Here is an 18858-nt window from a genome sequence, read left to right on the forward strand (position 1 = left end):
TGGTGATTCAAACTCAGGACTCATATCTGGAGAATTAATGTCTAAAGAACAGCATCATGTAAACAGATTAACATCATAAGCACCTCAGTCAGTTTATTAAAACGACATGAAAACATTATTTCTGCAGCGGACAGAACCAGCTGCAGAACCTCAGAACCAGTGAAGGTTCTTCATGGGTTCTATGAGAACACATAAAACAGACTCACCTCTCTTCAGTCCGTCTGCTGCTGGACACAGTGAAGCTGCTGAATGATGAATGAAGGTTTCAGGTCTCAGCTGCTGCTCACCTGCTGCCTGGGGGCCAATCAGCAGCCAGCACAGCTCTGACATCACACAGGTGACTTCAGGTGTTTTCTTCAGGCGGATTTAATTAAATAAAAACAATAAAAGTTTCACCGTCTGCTCTCATTTAAAGAAAGACTGTGGTCTAACACTGGTAGAACCACACATCCATCCATCCTCTATACACCACTTTATCCTCACTAGGGTCATGGGGGGTGCTGGAGTCTATCCCAGCTGACTCTGGTGAAGGCAGGGGACACCCTGGACAGGTCACCAGTCTGTCACAGGGCTACATATACAGACACACAATCACACTCACATTCACACCTACGGGCAATTTAGAGTAACCAATTAACCTCAGCATGTTTTTGGACTGTGGGAGGAAGCCGGAGTACCCGGAGAAAAGCCACGCATGCACAGGGAGAACATGCAAACTCCATGCAGAAAGATCCCAGGCCCAGGCCGGGATTTGAACCGGGGATCTTCTTGCTGCAAGGCGAAAGTGCGAACCACTACTCCAATGTGCAGCCGAAATCAATGTTTTATCAGTAAATCTCATTTGTGTTTGTTCTCAGTTCTAAACATGAGTTGTTCTTATTATCTGTCAATCACAACCTGTGATCTGATCTGTCTAGCAGAGGGGAAAAGATTTAAAGTGAAATAAAGTTCACCTGATACACTTTGAAGAAACCAAATGCGAGAAATGTTCAGATGTTTCTTAAATGCAGCATTAAATGAGACTGAGAGCAGACATGTTGAGGGAAATGTGCATCAGTGTGATCTCTGCTGATGTTGGTTCTGTCCCACTGATTCCATTCTAGGGAATGTTAACTGTCAGGGATTTACAGCCTGATGGGAGCTTCTGCTTTCATGAAGAACAGGGTTTGTACAAGTTGTGTTGGACGTTGAGTGACATGAAAAAGGTTGAATGTAGAAATAATGGGTCACATGAAATGAGTAGGAATCAGCCTGTAAAATGTGCTCTTATTGTGAAAGTCTGCCTGCTGCTTCCTCATAGGTGGAGTCCTGACTGGTTCCAGGAAACAGATCACCTGTCTGAGCGTCCAGGAGTGGACTGGAAACTTTCTTCTTCTTCTTCAGCGCTTTGAATAAAGTGTAAGTTTGCTTTGTTTGCTGCTTTAACTTCAGTAATGTTGCTGTTTGTTTCTGCTCTGTCATGTTTCTACATGTTCACTTCTTATTTCAGCACAAACTGTGGATGACTGCTGTTTAAACATGGATCAATATGATTATTAGCTTATTGATTGACTGCAATCAGTCAATATTTCTCTGAGATTATTGATGGACTTGAGTCAGTTTGATGAGCTGCTGATGTTTCTTTGTTGTTTTGTCTTTCTGACTTTGGCTTTGTGGGTGAGTCTCTGCAGCTCCATGACTCCATCTGCTGGACTGATAGTAGAAGTGCAGCAGCTGATCTTCTCCAGGAGGATCTGAGTGGATGAATGATGTTTGTTTCCTGTGCAGGTGAAGGTAGAAAGTGTGTGTGAGCTGCTGTGAGTTGAGCATCATGGATGAGTGTGAGGACAGAGAGGAGGGAGTCCCTCCCTCTAAAAGCTCTCTGTGTGGGGAACAGGAGAACCAGAGCAAAGCTCAGAGGTGAGAGCACCATCTCTAACTGTCCAGGACTCTGCTGCATGTCAGAGCTCAGCATCACATCACTGCTGCATCATTATTGACAGGAATCCACCTGGACCTGGACCTGGACCTGGACCTGGACCTGGACCTGGACCTGGACCTGGACCTCCATCCAGCTGTGTGTCCTTCAAGAGTGATCAGTCTAATCATCACTACATTGACTTTAAAGATCATCAACCTCCTGCTGCAGAGAAGTAAGCTGTGAAATCAAACTACTGACTGTTGTGTCAAATGTTCTGTCATTGTTCTAAATATGTTCCATCATTAAATCATTCTGAAACTCTGCTTCATGATTTTTCCTTCCTGGTGATCTTTACTCTCTATTTACCAGAATCCATCAGAGACCAGAGTCCTCTGGACCTGGACCTGCATCCAGCTGTGTGTCCTTCAAGAGTGACCAGTCGAAGGGTATTCCTATTGAATTTAAAGGAGAACCAGTTCCTGCTGCAGAGAGGTAAGATGTTCAGAACAAGGTTTCAGAGCTGCTCGCTTGATAGCAGATGTTAGCCAGGATGTTCGCCTACATGTTAGCCTGTATGTTGACCTATATGTGAGCTTGTGTGTTAGTCTACATGTTAGCCTGTATGTTAGCCCCTATGCTAACCTGTGTGTTAGCCTACATTTTAGCCGACATGTTAGCCTACATGTGAGCTGACAGGGTGAATGCTTCATTACTGATGGAGACGACTGAGGCTGGACGAGGACGGAGAGGACCGAAAAATGATTCTTGTTGTCCTCTCTGAGTTTAATCAGTCACCATCCAGACCCACAGAGCAGTTTTCCAGGGTCTCTCAGAAGTTCCAACCCTGGAGGAGGAACTTTGAACTCCTAGAAACAGTCCTGAAAGAGGTTCTACAGGGACAGTTTCTGTGGTCAGAACAAAGATTGATGATGAGCCAAAATGAAGAGAAAGTTCCTGCAGTGGAAAACAGACTAATGTTGGAATCTGTAATGAACATCATGGACCTTCAGCTGGTGTTTGTCTCTGTGTGATAAAGTGAGAGTTAACTGTTGATGTTGATCCACAGAGTGGAGCAGCAGAACTCAGAGGTTCCCAGAGCTCAGTCTGTCCAGCAGCATCACCTGGACTCCATATTCATGGTGAGTTCATGGACAACAAGTTGTTCTCCATCTGTTGTGTTCAGGCGTCTCCATGCTGCTCTTTGTAGACCAGTGGACTGTCAGTGTGTCCAACATGGATCTGATGTTTGGCTCCATGATTTGACTCTGATGGACTCATTGACACATTTCTCTGTTCCAGCTGCTGGAGGACAACATGGTGACTTTTGTGAAGAAAGAGCTGAAGAAGATGCAGAAGCTTGTGAGTCCAGATTACCCAGAATGCTCCTCAGAGAGTCAGAGGGAGGATGAGGAGGAGTTGGATGGTGATGAAGATGAGAGGAGCAGCAGAGAGATGTTTGAGCAGATCACAGTGTTGTTCCTGAGGAGGATGAAGCAGGAGAAGCTGGCTGACTGTCTGCAGAGCAGTAAGAGGATTTGTGTAAAGACTGAAGCTGCTGATCAACAGAACATTTACTAAAGTCTCAGAATATCTTCACACAATCAGTCTTTAGGGGACAAACTGTCACCTTCACTTTATTGCTACTTTGGTGCTTTAATATCCAGGTTACTTCTACTTCACTCTTTCTTTCTTGTGTTTTCATTCAGAACTTGCTGCTGGAGTTTGTGGACGTGAACTTAAACGTGGTCTGAAGAAGAAGTTCCAGAGAGTGTTTGAGGGCATCGCTAAAGCAGGACAGAAAACCCTCCTGAATGAGATCTACACAGAGCTGTACATCACAGAGGGAGGGACTGCAGAGGTCAATGATGAACATGAGGTCAGACAGATTGAAGCAGCATCCAGGAAAGCAGACAGAGCAGAAAGAAGCATCAGAGCAGAAGACATCCTTAAAGGCTCACCTGGAAGAGATGGACCAATCAGAAGAGTGATGACAAAGGGAGTGGCTGGCATCGGGAAAACAGTGTTAACACAGAAGGTGACTATGGACTGGGCTGAAGACAAAAGCAACCAGGACATCCACTTCATGTTTCCATTGACTTTCAGAGAGCTGAATGTGGTGAAAGAGAGAAAGTTCAGCTTGATGGAACTTGTTCATCACTTCTTCAGTGAAACCAAAGCAGCAGGAATCTGCAGCTTTGAATACTTCCAGGTTGTGTTGATCTTTGACGGTCTGGATGAGTGTCGCCTTCCTCTGGACTTCCACAACAATGAGGTCCTGACTGATGTTAGAGAGTCCACCTCAGTGGATGTGCTGCTGACAAACCTGATCAGGGGGAAGCTGCTTCCCTCTGCTCGCCTCTGGATAACCACACGACCTGCAGCAGCCAATCAGATCCCTCCTGACTGTGTGGACATGGTGACAGAGGTCAGAGGGTTCACCGACCCACAGAAGGAGGAGTACTTCAGGAAGAGATTCAAAGATGAGAAGAAGGCCAGAAGCATCATCTCCCACATGAAGAAGTCACGAAGCCTCCACATCATGTGCCACATCCCAGTGTTCTGCTGGATCACTGCTACAGTTCTGGAGGAGCTGCTGAGAAGCAGAGAGGGAGGAGATCTGCCCAGAACCCTGACTGAGATGTTCATCCACCACCTGGTGGTTCAGGCCAAAGTCAAGAAGGTCAAGTATGATGGAGGAGATGACACAGATCCACACTGGAGTCCAGACAGCAGGAAGATGATTGAGTCTCTGGGAAAACTGGCTTTTAATCAGCTGCAGAGAGGAAACCTGATCTTCTATGAGTCCGACCTGACAGAGTGTGGCATCGATGTGGAAGCAGCCTCAGTGTACTCAGGAGTGTTCACACAGATCTTTAAAGAGGAGAGAGGGCTGTACCAGGACAAGGTGTTCTGCTTCGTCCATCTGAGCGTTCAGGAGTTTCTGGCTGCTCTTCATGTCCATCAGACCTTCATCAACTGTGGAATCAACCTGTTGGAAAAACAACAAACATCCAAGAAGCTGAAAGTATCTCTTAAGAAACCTAAACTAAAACATCTCCACCAGAGAGCTGTGGACGAGGCCTTACAGAGTCCAAACGGACACCTGGACTTGTTCCTGCGCTTCCTCCTGGGTCTGTCACTGCCGACCAATCAGAATCTCCTACGAGGCCTGCTGACACAGACAGGAAGTAGCTCACAGACCAATCAGAAAACAGTGGAGTACATCAAGGAGAAGATCAGTGAGAATGTGTCTGCAGAGAGAAGCATCAATCTGTTCCACTGTCTGAATGAACTGAAGGATGTTTCTCTAGTGGAGGAGATCCAACAGTCCCTGAGATCAGGACGTCTGTCCACAGATAAACTGTCTCCTGCTCAGTGGTCAGCTCTGGTCTTCATCTTACTGTCATCAGAAGAAGATCTGTACGTGTTTGACCTGAAGAAATACTGTGCTTCAGAGGAGGTTCTTCTGAGGCTGCTGCCAGTGGTCAAAGCCTCCAAGAAAGTTGTGTAAGTAGTTGGAGACTGAAGATCCTTTTTCATTTTGCTGCTGTTTCATCAGTATAATGTGCTTTTTGTCTCTTCAGACTGAGTGGCTGTAATCTGTCAGAGAGAAGCTGTGGAGCTCTGTCCTCAGTCCTCAGCTCCCAGTCCTCCAGTGTGACAGAGCTGGACCTGAGTAACAACAACCTGCAGGATTCAGGAGTGGAGAGTCTTTCTGCTGGACTGGAGAGTCCACACTGTAAACTGGAAGCTCTCAGGTCAGGACTCACACTTTGAAACTGATGTGATTTCTATCAGTGGATAAACAGCTAACCTGAGTACAATCATTTCTGCTGATGGGATTCATCAAATGAGCTTTTACTGAACTTGTGCAGGACTTTGTCAGGGTTTATTTTTGACATGATTAAATCCCACTAATCATTGCTGAGATTGTTGATTTGCTTGAAACACATGAAATGTGCAGCAAAATGTATCTGAAAGACAAAGAAGAAAAGAGAGAGAGAAACATCCATCCAAGTGTTGTCCATCAGGTTTGTGTTGTTTTGTGTGTGCAGGCTGTCAGGCTGTCTGGTCACAGAGGAAGGCTGTGCTTCTCTGGCCTCAGCTCTGAGCTTGAAGACCTCAAATCTGAGAGAGCTGGACCTGAGCTACAACCATCCAGGAGACTCAGGAGAGAAGATGCTGAGAGCTAAAGTGGAGGATCCACACTGTAGACTGGAAACTCTCAGGTACAGACAGACAGACACTCTGAGGTACAGACAGACGGACACTCTCAGGTACAGACAGACAGACACTCTGAGGTACAGACAGACAGACACTCTGAGGTACAGACAGACAGACACTCTGAGGTACAGACAGACAGACACTCTGAGGTACAGACAGACAGATGCTCTCAGGTACAGACAGACAGGAACCTTTTAGCCTAGCTCAGTGCTTCTTAAATAGTGGCGCCCCCTGGAGGCAGTGAACACACACCACAGAGCAGGAGATCTGAAATACTACAAACAAACACACAGAAGACACAACGGAAAAATATTTAACAGGAATGAGAAGAAAGGCAGAGAGAGAGACGGAGATAATGAGACAAACAAAAATCTCCTGAAAGCTCAGATGAGGAAATGTGACGAAGCATCTGTAGCTCTTAGCTTCACTGTGACTACGGTGGGAGACGAGGACAGACCGCTATGTTTACTGAGTCTAAAAATGTTGGTAGTGGACAGCATGAAGCCAAATGAATGAAGGCATCACTTCAACACATTACACTCCAACCACGCTGATCAGCCGCTGGAGTTTTTTCACTGAAAACCTGCTGAATATTGCCAACAAACATGGGCTTCATGAATGCTACGTGGCTAAAGCAGAGAGCGCTGTTAGCATGATATAAGGAGGCGTAGCAAAGTGGTGGGTGTAAAAAGTCCTCACCATAGCAGAGGATCTGATACTCCCTGCAGCATTAGACATGATCTGTGTCCTGCTGGAAGACACACAAATAAAAAGTGTCCCTCTGTCCAATGACTCTGTGTCCAGACGTATAAATGACATGGCTAACCATGTTCAGGAACAGCTGGTAGATCAAGTCAAAGACAAACGTTGTGCCTTTCAGTTCCATGAAGCCTGACAGCAACAGACTGCTTGTTTGTGGCTTCTGTACGTTTGGACACGACAGACTCCCTGTGTGAGGATCTAGTTTTTAGTAAATATGTCAGAGACAGCCACAGCTGAAGAGATGTTCTAAATCCTGGACTGCTTCCTGACTGAGAATGGGCTACAGTGGGAGAAGTGGTGTTTGCAGTGATGGTGCACAGACCATGGCAGGGAGGAGAAAAGGGCTTGAGGAAGTCATCCAGAAGAGCTCACCTACTGCTGAGTGGACACACTGTGGTCCACAGAGAAGCTCTGGCATTAAGGCAGCTTTCCTCTGGATGAAGGGAGCTTCTGACTGGAGTCAGTTTTCTAAAGAGCAGAGCACTAAAACTGGAGTCTTCTCTGCTCCCTGTGAGGAGATGGGAGCTGAACATCAAGCTGTGCTGTTTGACTCTGAACCAAGGTGGCTGTCACCAGGGAAAGTCTAGTCCAGAGTTTCTGAGCTCAGAGAGGAGATCAGAATGTTTGTGGAGCAGAAGACAAGAAGAAGTGTGAGAAAAATGTAGTGATGAAAAGTTCCAGGTGAAAGTGGCCGACCTGAGGGACACATTTGGATGCTAAATGAAGTAAATGTGCAGCTTGAAGGGAAAGATAAAGTCCTCCCTCAGGTCACAGACTAGATGAGCTGTTTAGTGGAAAGCTCGCGATGTGGGGGCAGCCACTGGATGGAGGAGATACTGACTGATTGGAGAACCTGCAGGAATTTGTAGAAAGCTGCGGCTATGATGCCACCTCAGTGATTCCATGTATGAAGCAGCTTATTTCATGACTGATGGATTCTTTAAGAAGGAGTTCCCTGAAAACAGTTCCCAGTATGAGTGGCTGAGAGATCCTTCCAGTGCTCCCACTGGTTCCAGCTCTGCAGAGGAGGAGCAGCTCATCAACGTCTGAGGTTCACATCTCAGACTCTGAGTGAATTGTGTGTGAGTGCAGAGAGGCAGAATCCACTCTGAGGGCTGTGGACGTTCTTCTGCTGATCTTTGTGAGAGCGGCTTCTCTGCTGCTGGAGACCAGGTCCAGATCCTCCTAAACACTGAGCAGGAGCTGAGAGTTGCAGCGTCACGCTTCAAACACGCTTTGAAAAGTTGTTGGTTAAAAAGGAGCTCATTGTAGCCGTTAATCCTGACTTCATCATTCTGATTAAAAATCAGCTCAATCAGTGGAAGTGTTTCTATGTTGAGCTCCTGAGGGAAAGATGCTGATCACTTTGATTGATAATTTATTGATTTTATTTCAGGTTATTTTTCACCATCAAATGGATCAATTAGTCGGTTAAAATGTTTAGTGTTTCCAGAAGGATTAAATTTGTTGACTTTAAGGCTAATTGATAGGCTGGCTACCACCAGCCTGAATCTCAAGTGAGATACAGGCTGGGTACCTGCTATTCATTTTCTTGTAGGGGTGGAGCAGTTTAAAATTTTCCACAGCCGTTGATTGGGCGCTGCATATGTCAGTCAGTCTGGGGCAGTTGAAGCTCACAGCCAATCGTGTCACTGCTAGCCGCTGACGTAAATGCAGAGCGACGGCAGCACCACGAAAAAGAATCATTGCTGTGTTTGCTCATGTGTTTGCTTCTTTCGCCATGTCGCCGGACGATTCTTGCCGTTTATGTAAAGTAAACATGAGGGAAAGTGGACCCCGTGTTTATGCACACTCCACAGATATGTTTGTGTCAAAAACAACGCCGACCATATCAGATAGGTTAGCGATGATGGACCTGATAGTCACCCCGGAGCCGGAGCAGTCAAACAGATGCTGCCAGCGCTGCACCTCCACACTCGGTCGGCTTGAAAAAGACTTTCCTTTATTCAGGCAATGGGAAGAGAACGTCCGGTTAAGCAGCGTATCGAAAAGACAACGTGAACCCACCCCGTCCAAGACACCGAGGACTTTGAAAAAGACCTGCCCAAACCCACCGAGTCCACTAGCTTGTTCCTTCGGAAACACGACAACAAAGGTAACGCTTCTTCTCAATTGTTCTCGTGTTTTGTTATGAACAACCCATCATGCATTGCGCGTAGTCGCTTAGTGTGCGTCATCGTCTAACTGTCCCTCCCCGTCCTGTGATTGGATCCCTGACTCAGGGACAAATTCAACCCCAGGTCGCCAGACTGCCGAGTAAACGAAATGACAATGAGTGCACAGGCAGTCTGGGTATTCCCAGACTAGCTAATTGATGCATTTTAAACTAAAAAAGGTTCATAAAGTTGTTCTTTGTTGGAAGTGGATCTAGATTTCTTTCTTTTTCTTTCTTTTTAGTTTTCCTTCATGTACAGAGGTGGACTTGTAATAATTTCTAGACTAATGATGCTATTTGTAGCGGTGGTGGAGGGTAGGGGGCGCTAAATGTTTCCTTCTTCCTGAGGGGCTGAACAGAAAACACCTGAGAATCAGTGGAAGAGAGAAACACCAAGAACTAGAAAAGCACTTGGAGAGCGCAGACCTCCGCCAGGCCATCTGTCTGTTTGTCTGTCTGTCTGTTAACGGCATAACTCAAAAAATTATGGACGGATTTTCACCAAATTTTTACAGAATGTCCGGAAGAGCAAAAGTAACAATCGATTAGATTTTGGAGGTGATCCGGATCACCATCTGGATCCAGGATGGATCCTGGCTGCCATCTCTCTCAATTGTACAGAGTCCTTCAAAAAAAAAAATCCTGGTATCCTAATAGGATAAATAATAAATAAATCCTAACAGGCTGCATAAACACACCCACCAGGAAATTAAGTCAATTTGTTTATCTAATTAATTGAAATCCAAAATATTAAAAAAACTGATGCTTTTGTCGGGAGCGAGCGATAACATCTGGATTGTCTCAAAAACAGGGGTGCCGAATTCCAAGGAAGAATATATTTGTAATCCCCGGGGAACTAAAATCCATCTGAGGTTGTTTATTTATTGAATAGATATGGTCAGTAACTACACAAAAATGGTAAGAGCTCAGATAACGACACAATGTAACGAATAAATACAATAACATATAGGCCTACGCCGTTTGGTTTAGCCTGTGGACGTTTCCATTAGCAACCACCATAGCAACGGTGGGAAACGTAACAATGTAACAATTCCATTCCGAGACGTGAAAGATTCATCGTAATAACAAACAAACCAAAGATCATACACAAGAACTGAACGATTAGTGAAATTAAAATGTATATTTTTTGCTAGAAATGTCACCAAAATGCTTTTTTAAGTCCAAACTGTCTTGAAATAATGAATTTTCCACCGAGAATGAAAGGAAAGGCCGCCATGTTTTCATTCTGAGAGGCCCGCAGCAAGCAGTCACGTGACCTGTTGTCAGGCCAATAGAAAATAATAGGGAGAAAAAAACGTAAACATTTTACAATTTTCAGACCTTTATTGTGAGACTGTTACATTTTGTTCTGTGGACAAACGTAGGTATTTCACATTTGGCCATGAGTGTAAGTTTAATGAGTCTTTGTACCTCCCATCAGATAAACACCCACCTTTGACTTAATGGGCAAAGTTTGAGAACAGAAGAGCTTGCAAAAACTGGAGACCGAGTGCTGTGACAAGAGGAGCAAGAGCACTCCGCTAGTTACAGTTAAATATCAATTAACCGCTTAGCTGTTCAAAGTAATAATAAAGACTAATGTAATACCAGTACAACCTCTCTGAGCATCTCCTTCTTTGTTGCAGCCTAACCAGTCATAATAAAACTGGGGGCTTGTCCATGCATAAGGTGTTGCCAGCTATATGGTTTGCTTCTCTTTCTCTCTGAGGAAGTTTAGTATCAACGTAATTTGAATTTAGCACATTGTTGGCACAGAAGTATAGGTTTTGCAGTTTTGTGGGAAACGAACAACTAAATTTCACAAACTGATAGCATGACATGACAGTTTTCCTTTTCTTTCAGCTGTTTGTAAATCTTCCAGGTGACTGTGTGTTTCAACAGAGCTTTCCTCTTGTTGTTTGTGGACTGGGGAGACTGTTCTGCTGCATTATAATAGTTTTGGATCACAGAGGCACGAAGAGGCAAGTGCTGAGCCATATGTGCATGCTGCTGGTAGAGGTGGTTACTTTGATAGGTTTAGCAGTGTTTCCCCTTTGGGTTTCGCTGAGGGGATGACTGGTAGCACTGAAGTACGGTGGTCAGAGCATCCATTTCCCCTTCCCTAAAGTTGGTCAGGAGCACATCTGTGGTTATAGGGGGGCTGCCAACTCTTCTGTCACACACCTGGACAATGTGTCTTTATTAGTTAAAAGACAGGACATTGTAATTGTAAGATGTCATTGATTTACACCTGCATTTTGTGCTTCATGGCGCTAGGTGTGCTGTTTGCATGTTGGACATTGTTTTACACAGACACCACCGAAGAAGAAAGGTGCAGGAAGTGCAGGCTTCACTGCACGTTATGTTGTTGTTCAGAAGGATGTGTTAGCCGGTAAGGACCACGCCAGAAGAAACTGTAATAAGTGGAATAATTTAATGCACCGTTCTTCAGTAAATAAGAAAGACTGAACGACCGTCTCCGCACATTTTATTTAAATAGAGGCAGTTAAACGTATCAGTTCTCCCCTGTGTTTTCCGAACCACGGTCAGGAAGCGGACAGCAGCAAAGGTTAACAATAGATATCGTCAGTAACTACACAAATATGTTTAGAGCTCAGATAACGACGCAATGTAATGAATAAATACAATAACATATAGGCCTACGCCATTTGGTTTAGCCCGTGGAAGCGTCCATAGCAACCACCATAGCAACGGTGGGAAACGTAACAGTTCCATTCCGAGACGTGAAAGATTCATCGTAATAACAAACCAAAGATCATACACAAGAACTGAACGAATATTGTGAGATTAAAATGTATATTTTTTGGCGTCGCTGTAATGTCTGAGGCTCCGGTAGAAAGACAGGGGGATCTTGTTGTGGGCAGGAATAAAGTTTTTAGATCGCTGTGCGCTGACTGGTGTATGGATGAGCTCAACAAATGATTGCGGTAAAAGCACGTTCATGGAAATAAATACGGTTGTTTGCATTGACAACGAGAGACTTGTGGATCATTGAAATGCAACTTGTTAACAAGGGAGCGAAGCGTCAACTAATGAACGGCCGGGGAAGACATCTCAGTAACTAGCAGTAATCACCAAGAGTTACAAAAATGATTTAACAACTCAAAAAATTACACAATGCAACAATACAAAAATAAACACACCGCTTGGTTTCGTCTGTGGCAGCGTCCTAATCAACCAGCATAACGTACAAAATGTGACACTGTCACAATTTAATGCCGTGAAGTGAAATTCAGCGTAAAAACAAACCAAACCAAAGATCATTTCCAATAACTGAATGGATAATGTGAAAGTGTTATATATATTTCTCGCTAAAAATGTCATCAAAATGTTTTTTCTGTCCAAACTATCTTAAAATAATGCATTTTCCACGGAAAATAAAGGAATAGCCGCCATGTTTTCATTTTGAGAAGCCTGCAGCAAGCAGTCACATGACCCTTCGTCAGACCAATACAAAAGAATTGGGGGGAAAAAACGTGAGCATCTCACAATTTTCAGGCCCAAATTGTGAGATTGTAACGTTTTGCATTGTGGACCAACGTGACTATGTCACAATTTGATGTGAGACTGGGTTGTCTGAATAAAGCTTCTAAACGGCGTGGGGGAAATGAGCTCTATAACGTACCTGCTGTGCCTACTGGGCATTAATAGCATTGGATCAACTAAATGATTAGATGATCACCTACTGGCCCATTTCTGTGGGATGATTGTATCAGGATTGAGCCTATTCAATAGTATGACAGAAACCAGATAGGGTGAATCTTTAGGTGAAATTACATTCTTGGTGGTTGTGGTTGTATTTATTTGCTAGAAATTTCAGCCCTGAGCCCTTTGGCACATATATCTCTGCCCCCCAGAGAAGAGCCACTTGGCACTAATCCCTGGTTTACAGATGCTTTTGTTAAGACTACGAGGCACTAGTGTGGGCATTACCACTTGAACCTGGGATTTCAAGTGTTGATCACCAGCCATTATCAGGGACAATGCTCACATTCCTCAGAAATGGTCCTCATTTTAAAATGAATAGACAGTAGCCAGACTTTGATTGAGACCTGAGACTTATAACAAAGTTGATTTAGAAATTTTAAGTTGGCAGGAGAGTCAGAATTACTCTGTCGTTTCAACATAACTTAAGTTGCACATCATTTGTGTTTAGTTTGTTAAAAACATCTTAACATTTGGATTCTTTATGCTGGCTTTGTGTTTACAGAAATAGAACCTATCGTGATAAATTCAAAAGCTTAACATGATGCTGTGCAGCTAGTTAGAGATGTTGGTCATCAACCTTTAATCTTGTTTTTTTTAAGAAGGTGAGATTAACTTAAAAATTGCCCACTCCATTGTTGCAACTTCAGTTGCTTATGGGACACTGCAAAAATCCTGGAAAATGATTTATTAAAGAGTGGGAACCCTGTTATTATTTTTCTTTATTCATTATTTATTTTTGTTCAAATGTCATTATTTGTTTTTTTCATTTTAGCATTACTTTTTCTAATTTATTCATCATTATTTATTTATTTTGTCTATTTGAATAATGTAAATATTAAAGACTGACAGTATAATATCTGTGTGTGTATAGCTATTTCTCTATTACCTATCTACTTAATATGATTTTTATATGAATTTAATGGTTTTAATTATTCTTAAGTAAGCAGTAAAACAAGTACATCTCTGACGTTTATAACAAACCAAGCTGTTGTAAAATCGGTTGAAAATTGAGCAATCTACAGTGATTTTAAAATCCATGCTCCATTGACTTTAATGTTATGAGTGATCGAGCAGCCCTGTCCCAAGATGGCCGCCATGTGGCGACGTTGCTCCCCATAGGCTGACAGCGCTCATGAGCCATCTTGGGTTTGTATATATCTATGAGTGGAACAGTGTGAGAGCCATGTAACGTCCATGTGTGCTGCTGAAAGAGTCTCTGCTGCTCTGACCGTCCTCCTCCTTTCAGGGTGACGCCTGCTGGAGTCCCATGGTTGACACCAGGTCTGAGGAAGTGTAAGTGTGTTTGAATGGATTGATGGAAACAAAGCAGCACATTCAAGCATCTTCAAAGTGTCACATCTCTGAGGTCATCATCAAAGCTTTAATACTGATCACATGATCCATCAATAACTGCAGCTGTGTTGTGTTTGTTCTCTCCATCAGATTCCTGTCAACTCACAGTCGACACAAACACAGTAAACAGAAACCTCAAACTGTCTGACAACAACAGGAAGGTGACACGTGTGGAGGAGGATCAGAGGTATCCTGATCATCCAGACAGGTTTGACTGGTATCATCAGCTGCTGTGTAGAACTGGTCTGACTGGTCGCTGTTACTGGGAGGTGGAGTGGAGAGGAGAGGTTTATATATCAGTGAGTTACAGAGGAATCAGAAGGAAAGGAGACAGTAATGACTGTTGGTTTGGATTGAATGATCAGTCCTGGAGTCTGTTCTGCTCTGATTCTGGTTACTATGTCATTCACAATAACAGTGAAACATTCATCAGTTCCTCCTCAGTCTCTGACAGAGTTTCAGTTTATGTGGACGTTCCTGCTGGAACTCTGTCCTTCTACAGAGTCTCCTCTGACTCTCTGATCCTCCTCCACACCTTCAACACCACATTCACTGAACCTCTCTATCCTGGATTTGGGGTCTATTATGGTTCCTCAGTGTCTCTGTGCTGAGTCTTGTCTCCAGAGTCTCCTCCTGGTACAGAAACAGTGTTGAACAGATGGTTGAGTCTCTCCATGACTCTGTCCCTCACAAACATGTTTTACATTCATGGATTAAATGTGTTTCTTTGTCAAATCCTTCTAAATGATTCCTTGTAAACTTGTTCCTCTTCAAAGATGAAGTTGTGATTCTTCCAGGAGCCAAATGTGGTGTTTGCGTCTTTTTCCAGTCAAATGTTGAGAGTGAAAATCAGGATGTGGTGTTCCTCTGACGCTCACTGGAACTAAAAGCATTTGAGCTGCACAAAGTGTGAAATGAGAGAGGAAGCAGTGAATCTCCAAACTGCTGACAGACTTTCACACATTATTGTCCAGTGAAAATCAGCTTTTTGTGCAGCCACACTTGATCCTGATGTGAGTCTTTAAGTCCTGTTCTAGTGATGAAATGAGAACTTCCTTCATCTGTGTCACTCTTTCCAAAGTATTCTGTGCTCTTCTGTCATTTATGTCTTATTGATAGATCCATTTTTCATTTTTACTATAAATAAGTGCTTCAATGTTTTTTCATCAGTTTTTTTTTTATCAGATTCTGAATTTCTGGTTTCATCAACAAATTCTATCAGATTGTATTTTTCCATCAAAGCTCCCATAACCCTAGCTATCTGTGGATCAAAATGTTTTCAGCATCGATATGATTCCAGTAGAATTTAAACCCACCAGGACTATCCAGATTACATTGAACTCTGTAAATTCTACATTTTTTAGCCTACTGTCAATATTCCTGGTCATGGATATGGGACCCCTAGTCAGCCATAAGGATGGAATTATGAAGGAGTGGCGGCAGAATGAGAGAGCGCAGTATGATATAACCTGTGATTTATAATGCTATATGCTATAACCTAATGAATGTGTGTGAATTAACCAAATGCTTACATTATTACATTTTTATTTTCTTTAATGTTGAAACAGTGTAGAAATCAAAAGAGTGCCTTATTCAGAAGAATGATGGTTTGATTATTTTGGAAGAATGTCTTTTTATTTTCCTTAATTTTGAAACGGTGTAAAAATCAGAAGCGTGTCTCACTGTAAAAAGTGATGGTTTGATTAATTTTGAAGAATGTCTTTTTATCTTTTATTCTTTATACATTTTTATAAGTTAGTTGTTTCTTTAAATATATCCATATATCCTTTTTGCTATTTTTGATGTTGAATAATAATTACTGGTCTGATAGGATTCAGAAAGAGAGGAATAACTGTTTTCTAGGAAGTGATCACCTGAGGGCAGCACCTCACGGGGAGCAGTGAGGGCCTTTGGTTACAGGAGAGGTCAGAAGATGGATAGGGTTTGCTGTTACTAAATAAATGAGAATGCTTTCAAGGTGTGGATCACTGTGAAATAAAGATGTTTACAGAAGAGTTTGATCACCCTGGGTAGATAGTGGATTACTACACTAGTGAGTAATTCAAAAGAGCTAAGATAGGTTAGTGTTAGATTTTGCCCTTAGAGGGTCATTAGCTCTGTAAATATAGTTGGGGAGTGTTTCATAAGTCTGTGTGCACTGTGCAAAAATGTGTAGTGCATATGTCAGCGACTTTTAGACACTGACATACGCTTCTTCCAGTTCCTGACCGGAGGCCTGGGTGAGGAAAGGAACAAAACAAGTATTAATAGAAAGTTGAAGTCTGGGGCACGCTAAGGCCACTGGGTCAGAAATGGGGAAGTGCACATGTACGGAGGGGGGTGGAGGGGGGTGTAATTTATTTACGTAGGTTGAGGTATGCTGTTGCAAAATAAAGAGAGCTGTGATGTATAAATTGTACCTGTTAGAAGGATTTCGTGGGAGATTGTTGCGGGTATCTGCCTGGGTGCAATCCAGACATCAGTCTGAGCACAGGGGATGATTACCACGTAACTCTGGTTGAGTGGAATAACTTGGTCTGCATAAGGAAGGACTGTTCTGATGGAATGATGGATTAAAGGAACTGCTCTCTCTACAGTGTTGAAGGATTACAGGACTGTGATCTGGATTTGACATCGACTGATGGAGTATCACTGCAATTTATTATTTCCAGAGGAATAACACCTGAATGGATCAACAAAGTTTTTTTTCCTGGCCCAAAACCACAAAATTGGATACAGGCAGACCTGAAATCTGGACTAACGCTCTCTCCAGCTTCCCCCTGGGTTCCTTTGAGGGCCCAGGTGAGCAGCCGGGTGTGGCCACACCGCGCTGCTCTACTCCCTCCAAATGACATATTTTGGGTGATTATTACTCTTCTTTAGGAAAGCATAATACCAGTTAGGAGTTATGATGAGTGGTTTGAATATTATCCAGTGTTTGATTATTTGTCTGATGATTTATTGGCTATGCTTTTGCCCTGCTAAATATATTTTAATAAAGCATTATTCTGCAATTAAAGACAACAAATTGCAAGTGCTATTTTTTAATTTCTATTTCAATTCTATTTTATCCCTGAATGATACTTATACATCTAGCTCTTGATGTAAAAAGTCAGATTACAGCGTGCATGATAATAGCAAGGTTCTAAAAGGTTACCTAGTCATAGGGGCCAGGGTGGCCCGGTATAAACATATCCTAGAGGTTGTCTATATGTCCATAACCTCTGAATTAAACCGAGCAACTTACCAAGAGCAAGATCCATGAGAGGAAAAGCTGCCGTTAACAGGTGTGTCTGGTGGTTAAATTTAACTATACTAAAGTGGCTACTCGGTTAAATTAATTATTGGAGGAAGCAGGGATAGGCATCTGGATGAAGGCAGTGAGACAGCTAGGCGAATTTTCCTCATCAACCGGCTTAACAGTTCTGCAGCATCCCTCTGAGTAAGATCTCAGGGGGCAGTAGGACCGGACCCGAAGGATGGAGAGCTGGTCCGGTGATTCCCTGACAACTGAACAAGTTAATTAGAGGGTCACTGGTCCTGAGGATCGACACTATTTCATTCTATAAATGTTGTGTTTGGCCGTTAAAGGAGCTTTTCCTCACATTGTGCTGTATTTGAACCCTTCCATGCTCTAAATTCTTTGAACAGATCTTGTGCTGTAATCAATGTCTAACTTAGTTTTTATTTTCATTGCAGTGGTTGATTTTTCCTGAACAAGATCAATGATTTTAATACGTCTTTCTCCACTTTTATTTGCTCTGCCTGTGGCTTTTAAACTATTCTAACTTTCTTTATATTCAATAAATGACTAATAACACACTTTGATCTTCATGTTTGTTTGCTTATTTGTTGATCAGTGGAATTTAATTTTCCATGTTGAATAATCAACGTTTATCCTCTTCCACGGCAGAAATGAAAACAGAAAAAAGATCTTTAGTAAAGCAGTAAAACTGATGCTTTTATTTTGATCTTTTTGTCTCCATTTTTAATTCTATTTCATTAAATTTATCCCTAACAGCAGATATAAAGAAGTCCAAAGACTAGAAGAAAAACTCCATATTTTAGTGGTGAAAAGACTCAGAAACCAAACTTGTAAATAAATGATCTTCTCTGTTTTAATTTCTATCTGTTCTTATGATCACAGTCAGTGAGCGAGTAAAACATGAACAATCTAAAGTTGTGAACTTGAACTTCTTTCAAAGTGATTTTTCTGTGAACAATCCAAATAAAGTGTGAGGTCAAAGTGTGACGGTTCGATCCACAGAAACTCCTAATATCCTGTTGAAGCGCTATAGAAGCGTCAGAGCAGCAGATTGTAAAGTCTGGTCCAGATAAGGAGCTCTACAGTGAGGCTGAGCGTCCATCAGAGCTGTCTAACCTGGACCTCACATCTCTGAAAGCGTTGGAGCTCATTTTTAATCAGCTTCATCTGGACAAACTCACCACACATTGGACCTTTTTACAACCACTTTCTCACCTCAGATCATCTGAAAACTACATTTAGTGTCACAATAACAGCAGGATTCCCAAAATACTTGAGTTTCCTCCTCGCTCTTTGCTGCTGCTCTAAATGCATTCTGGGATATTTGGCTCCCCAAGTTTTTTGTTGTTTTATCTTTTATGAAGCATAATTGAACAACAAATAGGCACCAACTGTGTCCTACAATTCCACTGGTCCAAGCAGAAGAGAAGCAGAAAAGAAAGAAAGAGA

The 18858-nt window shown here is 42.7% G+C and overlaps 1 protein-coding gene across 1 annotated transcript; it reads left to right on the top strand.

The window, feature by feature from the left end:
* The first annotated feature begins 1086 nt into the window (after positions 1-1086).
* LOC127531805 (NLR family CARD domain-containing protein 3-like) lies at positions 1087-15097 on the top strand. Its single transcript, XM_051941942.1, has 12 exons — positions 1087-1164; positions 1301-1398; positions 1768-1899; positions 1983-2132; positions 2270-2392; positions 2967-3039; positions 3200-3425; positions 3607-5407; positions 5485-5658; positions 5956-6129; positions 14038-14084; positions 14235-15097. The coding sequence occupies exons 3-12, from the start codon at positions 1811-1813 to the stop codon at positions 14753-14755; spliced, it is 3378 nt and encodes a 1125-aa protein (XP_051797902.1). The 5' UTR covers positions 1087-1164; positions 1301-1398; positions 1768-1810; the 3' UTR covers positions 14756-15097.
* Positions 15098-18858: the final 3761 nt, after the last annotated feature.

Source organism: Acanthochromis polyacanthus, chromosome 22 (genome assembly GCF_021347895.1).
Source record: "Acanthochromis polyacanthus isolate Apoly-LR-REF ecotype Palm Island chromosome 22, KAUST_Apoly_ChrSc, whole genome shotgun sequence".
Taxonomy (NCBI): Eukaryota; Metazoa; Chordata; class Actinopteri; family Pomacentridae; genus Acanthochromis; species Acanthochromis polyacanthus.